Genomic DNA, 17,347 nt, shown 5'->3' on the forward strand with positions numbered 1-17,347 from the left:
GGAGGAACGCCTGAGCTGTCTTCACTGAGTGGCACTCCACTTCTGAAGCTTACTTCCCTGAGTCTGACTTTTCCATATCTCTTTAACACAGAGTCAGTTCTTATCTACAAAAGATCAAGAATGAAAAAAAAATGATTTAAGTAAAGAACTACTTCAATTAGATACAAAATAAAATTTATTTACCACCTGGGAACATATAAAATCAGAACATCAGTGGAAACACTGGCTGCCAAGTGAGATGGAACAGCCATTAAGAATTTTCATCATTGCTTTTCGTTGCTTTTAAAGAGCAGCCACGTGCTCTCCCGGGTGCCTTCCATGGCACTTGCTGGAACGCCTGAGGTGGACCAGAGGGTGTTCGAGTCCTGCCAGCTCTAGGAGTCTCTTCTACATTGTTCTAACTCACTGATGGCTCCAAGCAGCCACGTTGAAAGGTGACAAATGGCACAAGGAGAAAGGAAGAAGGATGAGGGACTGCATTAAGTTGCCAAGCAGGCTGATTATTATCTATATACCACATTCTTTCTGTAGGGGTTTTTGGAAATACCTTTGCAATGATACATACTTCTGTATGCAGTCAGCTTAATTGACCTTAAACAGTTTGACTTTGTATGTTGCTGAAGGAACTTAAAAAACAAATTCTAAATAAATTTGTTCCACTCTACTCAAGCACTCTCAACTAGGGTCTGTCTTTCAAACAACACGAACTTAAGAAATAAAAATTGTAATATGTATAAAACAAAACATAATTTGGAAGATAAAAGTACTCTAATAAAAGTTCATTACAAAGTTAAACATGTCTACAATAGCTGTTTCTTCCTAAATTCTGCTGATACTGTAGCCCCACTTGGGAAGAACACAGTTGCTATGGTGCACACACACACAGACACACAGGTGTATCTGTACGTGCACACACACATCCGAGAGATAGGAAATTTAAATGAAAGTAAAAATCTTGATACCTTCTTCATGGCCTGACACTTGGCTGTCTCGGAAAAGCCAATCATCTTATCAGGAGAACAGATCTTGATGAAGGGGAAATTGGACTCCTCTGCGATCTTCGCAGCTAGCGCAGTCTTCCCACTGTGAGGAGGGCCTGCGTGAAGACGTGAGCAAGTCAGGGGAAAAAAGCCAAGCTAAGCAAAGGGGAACAAGACAAGTTTAAACTTTTATCCACAGGGACTGAGGTCTCAACTAGTTGCTCATTAACATTTCCTGACACAGTTTCATGGCAGACGTGTTTTCTCTTATTTATTAGCAACTAAACTTAATGAACTGATTAGCATTTCTCAAAATTATGATGAAATACATTCCTTCTTTCTCACATGGTTTTAATCTTTCACATTTCTGGCTAAATATATAAAATACAAAGATTTTTGCTTCTTTAAAAAAAAGGGTGCATTCAAATACATATCAGTATCTATATTTAGTTCTACCAAACTGCCTAACAAAATAAATATAATCTTGGGAGATGACTGTGGGGGCAGGGAAATACTGCCTTATTAGAAACAAATGCGACTTAAAAGCTAGAATTCTAAAGACTCAGACCTCCCTGTAAAGGCAACCGAATCTACAAATGAACCTGTATTTACACAGCTCCCCTTTCCCTTCTGCGCAACGGCAGATGTGTCCCCCTTCCAGCCACCCACCAGGCAACTCTTCCTTCCCTTCTTTTCAGGAACCTGACGTTACTGACAGCACCCCTCTCCTGTCTGGTCCATCTTTCTCCTCACAGCCCTCAACACCACTTCTTCTGCCTGCAGAGGGAACTGCCCTAAACGCCTGCTCCAGCTGCTGTCATCCTTCACTCGCTGTCCATTCTCAAGCCCCGTGGCTTCCATTCCCTTATAGCAGGGGTGTCAAACTCACTTTTACTGGGACTACATCAGCCTCCCAGTTGCCCTCAAAGGGCCAAAATAACTTTAGGACTGTATGAATGTAACTACTCCTTAACTGTTAAGGAGTTGAAATTATATTCGGCCCTTTGGAGGCAACCGCGAGGCTGATGTGGCCCCCGGTGAAATGGGACCATCAAGGTCACCAATGGCCTCCATGTCCCCAAATCCAACAGACACTTTATCTGCTGGCATCTTAAGAATATTTGATACAATTGATAGCTTTCCTCTTTCCTTAAATATTTTTCCTTGTTTCTGTGGTAGCACATTCCCCCCCCTGCCTTACCTCTTTTGTGAACTCTTCCTTCGCTGCTTAGTCCTTAAATGTTGATGTGCCTCAGAGGTCAGTTCTAGGCCCCTGTTCTTCTTAACCTGCCCCCGTCTGTAAGCGACTCCGCCCACTCGCACACAGTCAACAGTCCGTGTGCTGACAACTCGTGGACCTACCCTGCAGCCAGACCTCTCTTTGGAGCACCAGACCGACGCAGCCGACGGGCCACTCGACGCGTCCAGTCCACTTATCCGATAGGAACGTCAAACTCAACGTGTCCAAAACTGAGCTCACAATCTTTCCTCCCAAACCTGCCTCTCCACCAGTGCCCCCATTCTGAGTACACAGGCCACGTGTACTAGGAACCTGAGGACCACGTCTGAGGCCTCTCCCATGCATCTAGTTACTTCGTATTTCTAGGCTTCGGCTTCCCTACCTACAAAATAAGGACAACAGCAGCTTTTATCTTAAACTCAAGTGGGGTTTAAATGAGATAAAATGTGTGAAGTGCTAGTAGAATGACTGGCAAATAGTAAGAATTCAGAGAATGGTAGTTCAATTATGATTAACAATAATTATAATAATATGAAGTATCTTTTACTCTACTTCCTAAATATTTCTCAAAATGGTCTACTTACCTCCAACTCCACAAGCACTGTTACTTCAAACTACAATCAGTTCTTGAGAAGACGAATGCAACTGAGTCTAACCAGTGGCCTCTCCTGTATCTTCTTTTGCCCTTCCAATACATTCTCTATCACAAAGCAGGTGTGATGTTTTGAAAATACAAATCTGGTCGTGTCACTTCACTGCCTAAAACCCAACAAAGGGCTTCCCACTGCCCCTCAGACAGAATTTAAATCTTTAACATGGTCTACAAGTCTTTGCATGAACTGGCTCCTTCATCTACTTCTTCAGTCTCATGAGTGGCCAGTCTCCCTTTCTGCTTCAATCTCCTTCCTGCCCAAAGCTTGTTCACCTGCTGGTCCCTCTACACATCTTCCCTGGTCACTCTGCCTGGCCAGCTTCTCCTCGTCCTTCAGGTCTTGCTTCATGTGTGCCCCTCGGTGAGCCCATCTGCAGGCCCCTGGGAAGGGTCAGATCCCCTTGTCCTGTGGACTCACTGAATTTTTCTGTTGTCCTAGTCATTACTGTAAATAAACAAAATGCCCTTTCCTTTTTGTCTGCTTGGTAAAACCCTAACTGATCCTTCAAAGTCTAAATTAAACACCACCTCTAAATACCACCTAAATTAAACACTAAACTAAATTACCTTCACTACTGATGGGCAAAATGACTTGCATTCACACACTTCACATTCATACACCATAGTTAGGAATTTGTTTACAGGTCTTTTTCACGACCAAACTGAACTCTGGGTGCCTCTGTATCCTTAAGCGGCTTCTCTATGACTCAGTGTACACTGTCTCACAGCAGCAGCGTTAAGATACAAATCAACTAGTTAAGTTCTCAGTGAGTATTTATTTAATTGAATTGAGTACCAGGAGTCCTGCACAGTCTATTAAGTAACAAAGAAATTTGTATACAATCCTATAAGAAAACCAGTTGCTGTCATTCATCAGAAACATTCTATCCCCAGTGGGACTTTAACTTGTGCACAATACTGATATGTATATACTGGCTTACTATTTTCAGATGACGAACAGTTTTAGAAATACAAAGTCATTTTTCTGGAATGTGCTAAACAACTTTGTAAAAACTCTGCCTTGGTTTGTTTGTTTTACTTTTAATGCCATCCCATCAGTTCTTCTCACCTTCCAAAAGGACGCTAACCAATGGTGTGCGGTCACTGTTTTTGGTCTGCTGGACCAGCAGCTCCCCGTCTTCCAGAACGCGAGTAACTGGGTCACCCCATTTGATGATACCATTCATAATGTAACTTGCATAGTCCTCCTGGTTTGTGCCAAATGCCTATGGAAGAAAAGGATAGTTTAAAGCATTTTGAGCATTATATTAAAACTTAGAACATTTAAAGATACAAACGATGAGTAATAACTCTTACACAATAAAAGTGTTGAGCAATTCCCATATTAACGTAAAAAGCCTGAAAAGCAAAACTAAACCTAATCTGCTGTTTTATAATTTTGCGTTTAACTTGTTACCCAACTGGGAGGGGGGAAGTTGCTTTGTGTGATTCAATGGAATAAAACAACAGATTCTAGGCTCAGATTCTACCAGAGCCCAAACTGTCGTAATCCATGAGACAGGGTACATTCTAATATGCTTATTTCTGTAAGGAGTACATCGCTTGTTGCCTTCTGTTAAGAACGGAAAAAGAAAAAACTATTATACACTTAGAAACTAGAAACAGTTGGTGAGGCAGACAAAGACACTATCCTAACTGTCACTGTAGGTGTCACGTATTAAAATGGGAATGTAAAATGGTAATAAGGAGAGCCTGTTCACATCAGCTTGGTGGTAGGGGAACCAAGGTAAGTATATGTGTGTAAGTATAAGATTTCGAGTGAGGTAGAAATAATCAGTTGTAATGAAAGACTTAAGGGCTAGGAAAAGAAAATAAAAGCAATTACTATATGTAATTATTATTATTATTATTATTATTTTAAAAATAGTTTATTTATTTATTTTTAGAGAGGAAGGGAAGGAGAGAAATATCAATGTGTGGTTGCCTCTCATGAGTCCCCTGCCGGGAACTGGCCTGCAACCCAGGCATGTGCCCTGACTGGGAATCGAACCGCGATCGTGTGGTTCACAGGCCCGTGCTCAATCCACTGAGCTACACCAGCCAGGGCTTGTAATAATTATTTTTTACTTTACTGAGAGAGAGGAGGGGAGGGAGAAAGAGAGGGAGAGAAACACTGATGTGAGAGAGAAACACTGATCGGTTGCCTTGTACGTGCCTAGTCCTGGGACTGGAACAGCAGCCCAGGCACATGCCTTGACCGGGAATCAAGCTGACGATGACCTTTCACTTTGCGGGACGATGCCCAGCCCAACCCATCAGGGCTCTATGAAAAAGATTAATTGTGCTCACTACATGCTGGAGTTTAAATCACATCCCTCTTCATTTTCAACTCCTAATCTCAAATTGGAACTCCCACCAAATCAGCTGCCAAAAGTAGTCAGTAACTTTAGTGATTATTTACTTAATTGAATTGAATTCTCATAAGGTTAACAGGAAAAGAAATGAGTAGGAAAACATAACATCACTCAGTGTAACTAATGTAAAGGCTACATATCTTGAGAATTAAAGTTATTACATCCTTCAAACAGTTAATTTTTCTCCCTGGCCAGGTGGGCCAGTTACTTGGAGTGTCGTTTCATGCGCCAGAAGGTTGTGGTTCAGTTCCTGGTCAGGGCAGATACCTGGGTAGGGGGTTGATCCCTGGTCAGGGCACCCGTGGGAAACAACCGTCTGTGCTCCTCCGTCACACTGATGCTTCTCTCCCTCCCCCTCCCTTTCTCTCTCTCTCTCAAATCAATAAACATATTTTTAAAAAGTTAATTATTTCACCACCTGATGTATGGAATAATTTTAACATCTCTTTAGAACTGGTACGTCACAGAAAATCATTCTTTGTGATCCTGTCTCTAAACAGTATATGATGCTCTCGTTACTCCACTACTTCGCCCCAAGTCACTCCTCAGCCCCCCCTTTGGCCCCTGCACACACACTAGTCCTTTGATGGCCGAGTACAAAGGAAAGTCCTCATTCCCTGGTCTGGACCTGTTGCATCCAGTGGCCCTGTAAGAAGTTATACAGGAAGAGCCTAATAAATACTGCTGTAGGAAATATGCAGACAGGCTGACTTTCGTCTTCAATTATTCCAAGTACGCATTTTCAGTCTCGCAGCAGCAAGCCTCCAGGTTCCTGAACAAGGAAACAGGGACCCTCCCTGGCTGCACAGTGTGTATACGAGCTTTCCTTACTTATCCTGTCACTTCATTTTTTGTCTTATCCCCCAAACCCTTGGAATAAATAAAAGAAACTTATTACATACTTAAATTTGTTATCTTAGTTTTCCCTTTCTTGTATCCAAATTATTTGTCATTAAAAAAAGCTTGGAATAGATCAGTTAGTCTGCCTCTAATATTTTTGGTAAGTATTACAAATGACAACAGCAAAAGATTAACCATTTCCATTGCTCAGTAACTTTTGAAAGTGATTTTATAGTTAAAATTCACAATAATAATTAACAAAGTGGACAGAGCTAAAAACAAATTGATTTTTGTCTTTAAAGGGGACACTTGCAACAAATAATTATTGTGAAGAATATCTAAAAACTTACACAGATTAAATAAAAATAAGGAATAAACAATACAACAGAAAAATAGGCAAATACATGAACAGCATTTCATGAAAGACACTCATATGCCCAATGAGCATATGAAGAAATGCTTACTTACCTCCATGAGTAATCTGTGAAATGCAAATCAAGACCAGAATGAGATCCCATTTTACATCTAAGCAAATGGCCAAAACCAAGTCTGACAACACCAAGTGGAGTACAGGACGCAGAGTAACAGGATCTCTTTTACATTATTGGGGGAAGTGCTTACTGACTCAACCACTGGGAAAAGCTTGAAATTCTTCAGTTTGAAGACAGACATTCATATATCCAGCAAACCGGCCATTTTATTGCTAAACATACATCGAAGAGAAATTCGTTCAAGAATGCTTATAGCAGCACTTGCTTGTAATATGAAGAAATGGTAGTATCCCAAATGCCCACTTACAGGAGAAACTGTGAGAGCCACACAGTGGAATGCCACCCAGCGATAAAAACAAGTGATGGATAGCTACAGAAACCACATGGATGATTCTTGCTAATCAAATACGTAACAAAATAGCAAGCCCCCAATTGCATGCACCACACTTTATTTTACATGCCATGTAGACCGATGACACCAGTGTGTCACGAACTGAAGGCTAAGGCTAATTCAATTCTCTGCTTTTAAGGTCCATTGGGAGAAGAAAACCAAATACGCACACCTTTTAAGAGGCCTACCTGTGCTTTAGTTTTGTGCTGATACAGGACTCCAAACAATGGCTACTCAAGGAACAGTAACCAAACATTAGTGGTTATTTTATAGAAAAATGGGTTAATGCCCTTATACTGTATCCTAAAGCTCCGACTATGACTGGTGAGTTTTGAGTGCATTTAAAAAAATGATACCTTTTTTTAAAAAGGGCACTTAGAACTGTTAAGAGACCTTAGAAACTATAGCAGTTAAAGGACCTAAAAGTATTAAGTAAGAAAATGGCATGTCTTGGAGGAGGTTGGAGAAAGGTAGAGAGAGAGAGAGAGAGAGAGAGAGAGAGAGAAGAATATGAGTTAATTTTAAATATGATATATAATTTTATATGATATATAACTAACATATAGAGGATGAATGAATTAGGAAAAATTTTGGTTTCAGTAAAACTAATTCTAGTTCAATATAAAGTAAGAACTAATAATTACACAGACTCCAAACAGGATGGTCTGCATGTAAGATGGCGAACTCCCTGTCATGAGAGACACTGAAGTAAGTATTGGTTAATCTTCAGCCATCAGAGTTACTGTTTGAATGTTTCTTGTACTAGACCCTTCTAATACTGAGATTTTCTGATTTAAAAAGTACCTATGCTATAACCTTCCATAGTCCTGGGTAAAATGGCAGTTATTTTTCTCCTGAATCATTATTATTATTTTTGGCTTATGCATCACTCAGCATTTATACTCACTGGTTTGATATCATTCTCCAAAGAAGCAAGGAAGTCTCCCCTTGTCACTTGCAGGCTCTCTGCTTTTTCCATGTCTACTTCGACTTTAGTGCTGGCCTAGTTAGAAATAAAAACAAAATGTAAGGACTTCTAAGATTTAAGAACATTTTTCAGCCTAAGAATGTAACACCTGAAGATTTTTTAAAAGTTTTATTTATTTATTTATCTTTAGAGGGGAGGGGAAGGGAAGGAGAGAGGGAGAGAAATATCAACATACGGTTGCCTCTCATGTATTCCCTGCTGGGAAATGGCCTGCAACCCAGGCATGTGCCCTGACTGGGAATTGAACCATGATCCTTTGGTTCGCAGGCCCACACTCAAACCACTGAGCTACACCAGCCAGGGCACACCTGAAGATCTTTAAAAGCGTATTTTCACATTTCTCTCAGATTCATAAACACATATGCCTTTGCCTGAACAATTCCACTTCCAGGAATTAACCCCATAAATATATTCACAAATGTGTGCGAAGTTATATTACTGTAGTGATTTATAATAACAGAAGACTAGAAGCAAATCAAACGGCCACTAAGTGGGTACCAGTTTAGTCATTATGACACGTCTGCACCAAAGAACTCTGGATTGCCATTTCTTTGGGAATGGGCATGAGGAGGAGAAAACACATACAGAGTGTATCTAAGAACAGTGGCTGTCATCCTTGTATCAGAATAGCCTCTAGAGTCATCAGAGATGCAGATACCCAGCCCCACCCGCTTCAGGATTCTGAGTTAAGAGGGTCCAGGCATTTGTATTTTTATAAAGTGCCTGATGCTCAACCAGGTTTGTAAACATTTGTCTAGGAGACCAAGCCCTACAACTTTCATTTGCACTCATACTTTGTGCTCCAGAGTCTATGTGCCAGCTCCAAATATTCCGCTTCCTGCACCTGGAGCTGACACTTCGAACAGACATCTGCAGAAGCACCCAGGCCTTTATCAGCACTTGGAGCTGCCTGGGCCTGATGAGTGACTGAGATACCAACGCGTTTTTTAATGCGACTGGGCTCACTCCCAATAGCACCGGGCAAGCCTGTCTAATATTTAAAATGGTACTATGGTTATACAAAAAATTATCTTTAAAAAAATCTGATTATAAAACAAAAGTATGTTAAGCAACATCAACTTTCCATCGATTATTATAAAATATGAGTCATGTTCCTTTAGGAACAGACTGCTGAGACAAATAAAATGACAGGCTATTTTTTTTTAAAGTCAGTTTTTTGAGATAAAAAGAACTGTCAGGAAACCGAATCAGGATAAATTTATTCATCTCCCTTCCTGCCCCAAACCCCAGGAAATGAAAGTTAGAGAAGAAGGTTAAAAAGCATAGAAGATAAATCCAGAAATTTTTAACAGTGAGTTTAGAAGAGTCTGAGAGGGACAGAAGAGGAAACACAAAGATGGAAGAAAAGAAAATTTTCCACAGCTGAAGAAAGCTGTGTCTTTTCAGTTTACAGGGTTCAGTGTACGCTGATCAGGGTAAGGGAAAAGAAACCCACATCTGTTTAGACAGTGTTGTGAAGTATTGGAGTACCGGAGGTGAAGAGAAAGTCCTAGAACCTTTTTGAGAGACAAAAACAGGTTACCTGTGAAAGAACCAGGCAACACTAGAAACTAGAAGACAGAGTAACCAAATTTGCAAAATACACGCGGCTCTCTACCCTAAAAGTGATTTCCATGTACATAGGAAGATACAGGCAAGCCGTTTTATAACAGTACTGTGTACAGTCCTAGCCTCTAGAGCAGCAATTTTCAACCTTTTTCATCTCATGGCATACATAAACTAATTCCTAAAATTCTGCAACACGCCAAAAAATATTTTTGCCAATCTAACAGAAAAAACAGGCACAATTTTGATTCATTCACAGCAGATGGCTATTGTGTAGGCTGCTGTCATTGTTTAATTTTACAATCTAAGGGAAAGGAGGTCACTGCCCCTGACTAAATAGTCAGCTATTGCATGTCTTAAAATTCTTGCTGAGCAAGACTTTTTGATGTCTAAAAGAATTCTAGCCCTGGCTGCTGTGGCTCAGTGGACTGAGTGGCCGCCTGTGAACCAAGAGGTTGCCAGTTCAATTCCCAGTCAGGACACATGCCTGGGTTGCAGGTCGGTCCCTAGTTGGGGGCAAACAAGAGGCAACTGACTCATATATCTCTCACACATTGATGTTTCTTTCCCTCTTTTTCTCCCTTCGTTTCCCCCTCTCGGAAAGTAAAAAAATAAAATCTAAAAAAAAAAAAAAAATTCTACCTGGTGTAAACTTTAAGGTAAATATGAAGAAGCCGATTCCAGTATTAAAATCCCAATGAAGCTACCAGACTCATTTTATTTCATTTTTTAAAGATTTTATTTATTTATCTTTAGAGGGGAAGGGAAGGAGAGAAGGAGAGAAATATCAATGTGTGGTTGCCTCTCATGCATCCATCCCCTCCTGGGACCAGCCTGCAACCCAGTCGTGTGCCCTGACTGAGAACCGAACCGCGATCCTTTGGTTCACAGGCCAGTTCTCAATCCACTGAGCTACACCAGCCAGGGCCAGACTCATTTTAAATGTCCTCTCACTATACAGCCCTAAATTTTTACTATGATGTTTTATATTTTTGATTTCCTCTTATAGTGAAACTGAAATGACATAAACACATATTGATATGGAGGGAAAATCTTATCTATCTTTCAATGTTTGCCAAAAACTATGATAGATTTCAGGATTGAAACTGGTGTGCAGCTTGTCTTTTTACTAGTAAAAAGGACTCACCCAATGAATTAAAAATGAATTAAGATAGAAGGGGTAGAGTTACTTTAGAACGAGTTTTATTTATATACTCTAAGAATTTTAAAAGTTACCTAACCATAAACAATCAACAGTACTATGACTGTAAGTTATGCCCAACCATGAAGTTTTCTAAGGCTTTCTCTTAGCTATTTTTTTTACTATTTTATCAAATTAGTAAAACCTTTTTTTAAATTCTGCAATTCTGAATTTTTACTCACTTGGAAAACCTTTTCTCATTTGTCCGACCGAATTAGTGCAACTTTCCTTTGCATTTAATTGATAACAGCTGATCAGTACAGACGAGGCAACACCTTTCAGCTTATACCTGCAGGAACTCATAAACTTGTCCTTCAACACTAGCAAATATCAGTGGTCACCCTTAAACTTCATAACCTTTAAAATCTGACCTTTGCAAGTTCTTATCATTCCTGTTAAATTAAGGGTAGAATGACCTCAATCAATCAAAATTCTACAGAAAATAAATAATTTTATTAAAGTTCTGCAAACATAAATCGGAGCTTTGATTCAGTTGTGAAGTGTGTGTGCGTATGTCCACAATCTGTTCCTTTACAACAGATCAGAGCAGAAGAAATTTAGGTTATGAATCTTCTCTACCTGGAGCAGAAATTCCTTTCAAGATAAAAAACAACTGACTGTCACATGAATTTTACCTGATCACATACACGGGTTCACCTGTAAGTGACATGACCATCAGGTGTTTGTGGAACCCTGGAGAGAACAGTTTAACAGGGAAGACCTGTTTAGTTCAGTCCACCTGACTTTGTTTAAACCTAAATCTCCTGAAAAGGAAGCAAAACACACTAGTATCGGCTTTTTATAATACAAAGAAAGAACATCATAACAAATAGTTGAATGTTGTGTATAAGTTCTACACCAGCTTTAAATCACGAGTTTCAAATTACTTACTCATCCGTCACTACAAGAGATAACTAAAACTGGATGCCTTTTGTTCAGCTGAAGAGGAGTCTTAGTAGGGAAACAGTGCTTAAAGAACTTTTGACAATATAGGTTTTTTAAAATGCAGAAAAAGAAAGAAATGTTAGTACTATGTCTTCTGGGAGGTGGAGTTAGTGCCTTACATATCTTTCCCTTCTTTTAATTGCCTAAGAGTCCTTTGTATTAGATATTCCAGATACTGTAAAAAAAATTTAAAGCTCTTTGGTACAAAAAGGTGATGATCACAAGTCAATATGCATCATCTGGTGTTTAAATTAAAGATAATTCAACCACATGGAAACAGTGAGGGAAATAATGTCCACTCTTCACACCACTCCTTACTTGTAAATCTGAACAACAATATATTCTGTGTCCTGGTAACTAACATATTAGTTGCACACTTAGAAAAATGATAACTGCAAACAGTCAACAAAACAAAGGAACTCAGACACTGAAAAGGATGTACAGTATCCTCTCAAACCCTCCAGTAACAAAAATGTAAAGAACGACTTACAGGGGTGTCCACACTCTTGGCGTCTCTGGGCCACATTGGAAGAGGAAAAGTTGTCTTGGGCCACACATTAAATACACTGTGACACACTGTCACCAAAAAGCCTCATAATGTTTTAAGTAAATTTACGGTTTTGTGTTGGGCTGAATTCACAGCCATCCTGAGCCACACTCAGCCTGTGGGCTGCAGGTTGGACACCCCTGATTAAGGCACTTCCACATACAGTATTTTATTTCTTTTCCACAGAAGTCCAGACACAGGTAGTTATTGCCCTTTAACGGAGCAGAAACAAAAAAGGGAAAGAAGTGTAGGGCTAAGCCGTGCCTCGGGACTATGGAATATGTGATCTCTCCACCACATCTCATTGCTTTGAGTGTACAACTAATACATGCTTAAAGAAAGCGTGTTTCTTAGGGGGACGATGGCGTAGAGACATTTTGGGATAAGATTATTGTGGTTAAAAAGGCAAATAACTAAATAAGAGAAAAATGTGGAGGCTAATGCAGGTGAAAAATCTGATAGCTAACAATCTAGTTATTGTGGACTTTATCAAGAAGCACTGATTTGGTCTGAGGGGAAGGATCAGTAAGATGGGGAGCAATTTTCACATCATTTACACAGTTTTTCTTAAAGTCACCATCACTTCTTACCAAGACATTTCATATGGCAAGGAGAGAAAAGGAAAGAAAAAAGAAAAAGAAAGGAACAATTTGCTTTGTAAAGAAAGGACCCAATATAGTATTCCCCCACTACCCAGACATTTGGCATTAAAAAAAAAAAGTAGTGGTACTAGTCTCCTCCTCCCGGGTCTCCAGTATCTTAAAGGGGATTTTCTTGTCTGTCTCAAGTAACTTTCTCCAGTATGGCATTCTTGCGCTAAAACAAAATCATTTCTATTACATAGGGAAATTGTGACTTAGAGTTTGATTCAGAATACACATATAAGTTTACTAACTTTAAAAATATGGACTAAATACCTACAATGTTTTCAGTATTTAAACCTATCTGTGATGCTGTGGGAACTTCAGAGATGAATAAGATATGGGCTGAAAGCTGACAAACGTTTTCTGCATAGAGCCAGACGGTACATGTTTTAGGCTTTGCGGGCCATGCTGTCTCAGTTGCAAATACTCAACTCCGCCGCTATAGTATGGAAGCAGCCACAGACACTATGTAAATGAGTGGGTGTGGTTGTGTTAAAATAAACTTTGTTTATAAAAACTGGTGGCTGGCCAGATATGCCCATGGGCCAGTTTGCCGACCCCATTTGGTTTAGAATCATTGCTAGAATGTACCTAAATAATGAGAATATACTCAACCTAACTGCTCAGGCTTTCATTATTTCCTGCAAGAACTGTTATAAAAGTCCCCCTCTCTTGTCTGTGTCACCAACCTCACTCCCCTAAACACTCCACTCGACACAGCTGCCAGAGTGATCTTCTGTTTTAACACTATGTCACTTCTATTCTTAAAACTCTTCAATGGCTTAGCACTACTCACAGAAAAAAGTCCATACTTCTTAGTACAGTATAAAAGGCTCTTTGTGCTCCATCCCGCTTCAGTCTCTGACTTTAGTCTCCTCGCAATCTCTCTCTCTGCCTCCCCTGCCTCCCTTTTATGCTGAAGCGATGCTGAATTACCCTAATATATCACGCCATTCTGTTCCCTTGCATGTATTATTCCTTCTTCCTAAAACGCCTGACCCCACCAAGAGACACATCCACAGAGGAGCTCCTCCGTGAAGGTTCTTCTCTCCCCATCGACTGTCCACATCTGGCACCTTTCCCCTCCTTACCTTCCATGGCCTTTCTATATGCAGGGCAGACTGTGAGCTGCTCAAGGTAGGAGATTCACTTATCTGCAGTTGCAGCATTAACCCCTAGCACAGTGTCTGGCATATGGTAGGTGCCGAATAGGTCTGTTTCGAACCAAAGGTACCACAAAGGATACACTACTATTTCAGAAAGATAATACATCATTCTTGAAAGAGAGAATCAGAAAAGGTTTGAAGAAAGTGGTGGCATACAGACCAGGTATTGAAAAGAGAAATAAACAGAGAGGGTACGACTCTCAGTGAAGAAAAGGTAGGGAAATAGAACAACAAATTCATGCCTGCTGATCATATTTCAGTTTGACTGAGATGTATGGAGAATAAGTGGGAACGCATCTGGAAAGGCTAGCTTGGGACCTGAGGTCTAGAGGACCTTAAAGACAAAGGCTAAGAAGTCTGTACTTTGTTCCGGAGACAAAGGTGACTCACTGGAAGTCTCTGAAGAGCAGAATGATATGAAATAAGAAGACTCATAAAAGAGAAGGTAGACAGTGACAATGAGAACTGAAAGACACTGCCAAGACAGAACTGACAAAATTTGGCAAATGACTTGATGTTGGACACAATAGAGTGACAGGAATAAAAAATAACCCTGAAGTTTTAAGCCTGGAAAATTGAGATATCAGCCAAAGAGGAACAACAAAAAAAAGCAGGTAAAAAAAAAATCACCCTGGCTGCTATGGCTCAGTGGATTGTGTGCCAGCTTGTGTACTGAAAGGTCACGGGTTTGATTCCCAGTCAGGGCACACATCTGGGTTGCAGGCCAGGTCCCCATTTGGGGGCGTCAGAGAGACAACTGACTGATCTATGTGTCTCTCACACATTGATGTTTCTCTCCTTCTCTTTCTCCCTCCCTTTCTCTCTCTCTAAAAATAAATAAACAAATCTTAAAACAAAGACAGCAAATTTGTTTTTGAAACATTAAATGAAACCTGATAGAACATCCAGGTAGAGTTATTTAGTATAAACTGAAAGTGGGTGACATACTTTTAAGAGGTAAGACATAAACCTGGAAGCCATGTACCTAGAGGAGATAACTAAAACCTGAAGAGGAGAAGGGATGCTGAAGGATCAAATGTACTGTTCAAACTTTATCAAAATAAAAGTATGCTCAAATTTCTACCAGAGTATCAACATACGATTGTCCTAACTGGCACACATGTCCGGTTCCCTGACTCTGAATTCCCTGAGGGGAGAGCCCACGATTTACTATCTTCATGTCTCCAGCTTCAAACCTCAAAAACAGCAATTATGCCGGTTATTTACTGAATGAAGCATTCCCTGTAGTTCTAGAATGTAGGGACAAAATCCAACTTCCTACAATATGTTACAATTCAACACGGCACAAGGATTTAAAAAATGCTTCAAAATCTTCATCTTCACATGTATCAGATGGAGGCAAACCTCGGGTAGATGGGGTCAGTGGTCACCATGTGACAGATGCTACTGAGACTTTTCCTGTTGCTCTGAAGATTTAGCAGTTGGTAGTCAATTCCTATTCCTTTTACCATGAATCTTTTCTATCAAAAGTCAGCATCAGCCCAGCCCCTGGCACACGTGAAAGGAGAGAGAGAACACTGGCACCATATGTGTGGGGCTGCAGGCTCCCACTCTGCGGGATGACTGGACCGACCTTTATGTGTCTGTTCATGGCGGTGGACTGCGCTGCTCGCACCAGGCCCTCCAGCTCAGCACCGCTGAAGTTCTTGGTCTCTACGGCCAGTTCTTTAATGTCCACGTCAGCAGAGAGTAACTGATGCCCTCTCATCCTCGCTGTGTGGATGTGAAGGATCTGTAGTCGACCTTTCTCATCTGGTAAGCCTGGTAAAGTTGAAAATAAAGTAGAGATTATTTTACTCCTAGTGTTTTCTTAGAGCCATTCAAACATGTAATTAAACATCTGCTTCTCATGACATACAAATTTTCTAACAAACATTAAGCTATTGAGTTATGTGACTTTGCTCCTGTTAATGAACTCTAAATACACCCCCACCCCCAGGCCATCGGGGACAGGTCTTCTTACCTATTTCCATTTTCACTTCCAGTCTTCCAGGTCGGAGGAGGGCCTCATCTATCAGATCCGGCCTGTTGGTCATTCCTGAGCACAGGTGTTGAAACAACATACAAATGATCACAGTTCAAAACCAGGATAAAATGTCCCTTAAGTAGACGTAAGAGTAATAATTTATCTTAGAAGCTAAGAGGACACCTTATAAAAGTCAAACAGAAAACCAAATTATTCTCAAACAAAAATATCATTTGTTCTTCATCTGCTCTAATGAAAATACCTGGAAACTTTGCTTTGACATTTCACTACTGTACGAGTCAAAGGAATATAAATACAATGAAAACTTCAATTACTGAAAAAGGAACAGCAAAGTTCAGAGAGAGCACGTAACCTGTCCAAGTGGGGTGGGGGCCACATGAGCCTGATCCATCCGACCCCGAAGTCCCTTCCCTGTGTGCAGGCCAATGGGTTTCAAGCTTCATAAACAGCAGACTCCTCCTCGCGCCCCACCCCCTGGCCGCAGAATGCCGCCTTAAGAACCTCAGCACATTAAACACATAAAAGATGGAGTTATAATAGGATGCATGATCTGAAGCTCACTCCCTGGCCCTCACAGACCCTGGAGGCCTATAGGATCCAGTTTGAAAACCACTGCACCACACTGCACTCTCCCGGCGAGCTATATGCCTAAACCCATGAGTCACTAACACCCATCTTTCATTTGTCCGATGAAGGCTACACATTACAAAATAGTCAAATTCTTCTATATCGCTTGATCCTAATTTGGAAACATTGGCAAAGTAGTATAATTACAACCTACACAGATCTTAATTCCGAACCTACGTATCTTATGTTTTTGAAATCATAGTACTTTTTTTTTCAGAGCAAACATACCAATGACTAAGATGTTGTTCAGCTGCTCCACACCATCAATTTTGGACAGCAGCTGGTTGACAACAGTGTCATGGACCCCTGTGCTGCCAGCCATGCTCCCTCGCTGCTTGCAGATGGCATCGATTTCGTCAAAGATGATGATGTGCAAACCACTGTTAGCACCGAGCTAGCAGGGAAAGAAATGATATTAAAGGTCATACAATTCAAATACTTTGAATAGATTTTAAACAAACTAATCAAAAAAGCAAAGCAAGCTTCCTGTAGATAGATTCCATTCCATGTTAACTAATACATATAGCAAGTCTAGTTATGGTGCTGCCTACTCAAAGGTATCGGAAAAGCATTCCTGAAATTCTGCAAACACATCCCAGAACCTCTTATTCAATAGCCATAAAAAAACCCCACCATATTATACACGATGAAAGTAAACAGTCCAACATACAACTAACTGTTCCTTT

The 17,347-nt window shown here is 40.4% G+C and overlaps 1 protein-coding gene across 2 annotated transcripts in view; it reads right to left on the bottom strand.

Moving 5' to 3' along the window:
* Positions 1–17,347, bottom strand: part of NSF (N-ethylmaleimide sensitive factor, vesicle fusing ATPase) — a 139,392-nt gene that overhangs the window by 38,496 nt on the left and 83,549 nt on the right. For both annotated transcript variants that reach the window (XM_037069717.1, XM_037069718.1), the window contains exons 10-15: positions 16,890–17,055; positions 16,011–16,085; positions 15,621–15,808; positions 7,877–7,972; positions 3,942–4,098; positions 963–1,096 (exon numbers count right to left, since the gene is read on the bottom strand). In XM_037069717.1, coding sequence (XP_036925612.1) covers positions 963–1,096; positions 3,942–4,098; positions 7,877–7,972; positions 15,621–15,808; positions 16,011–16,085; positions 16,890–17,055 — 816 coding nt within the window. The remainder of the gene's footprint in view (positions 1–962; positions 1,097–3,941; positions 4,099–7,876; positions 7,973–15,620; positions 15,809–16,010; positions 16,086–16,889; positions 17,056–17,347) is intronic.

The sequence above is a fragment of the Sturnira hondurensis genome, unplaced genomic scaffold (genome assembly GCF_014824575.4).
Source record: "Sturnira hondurensis isolate 20B ecotype Veracruz unplaced genomic scaffold, ASM1482457v3 Scaffold0018728, whole genome shotgun sequence".
NCBI lineage: Eukaryota > Metazoa > Chordata > Mammalia > Chiroptera > Phyllostomidae > Sturnira > Sturnira hondurensis.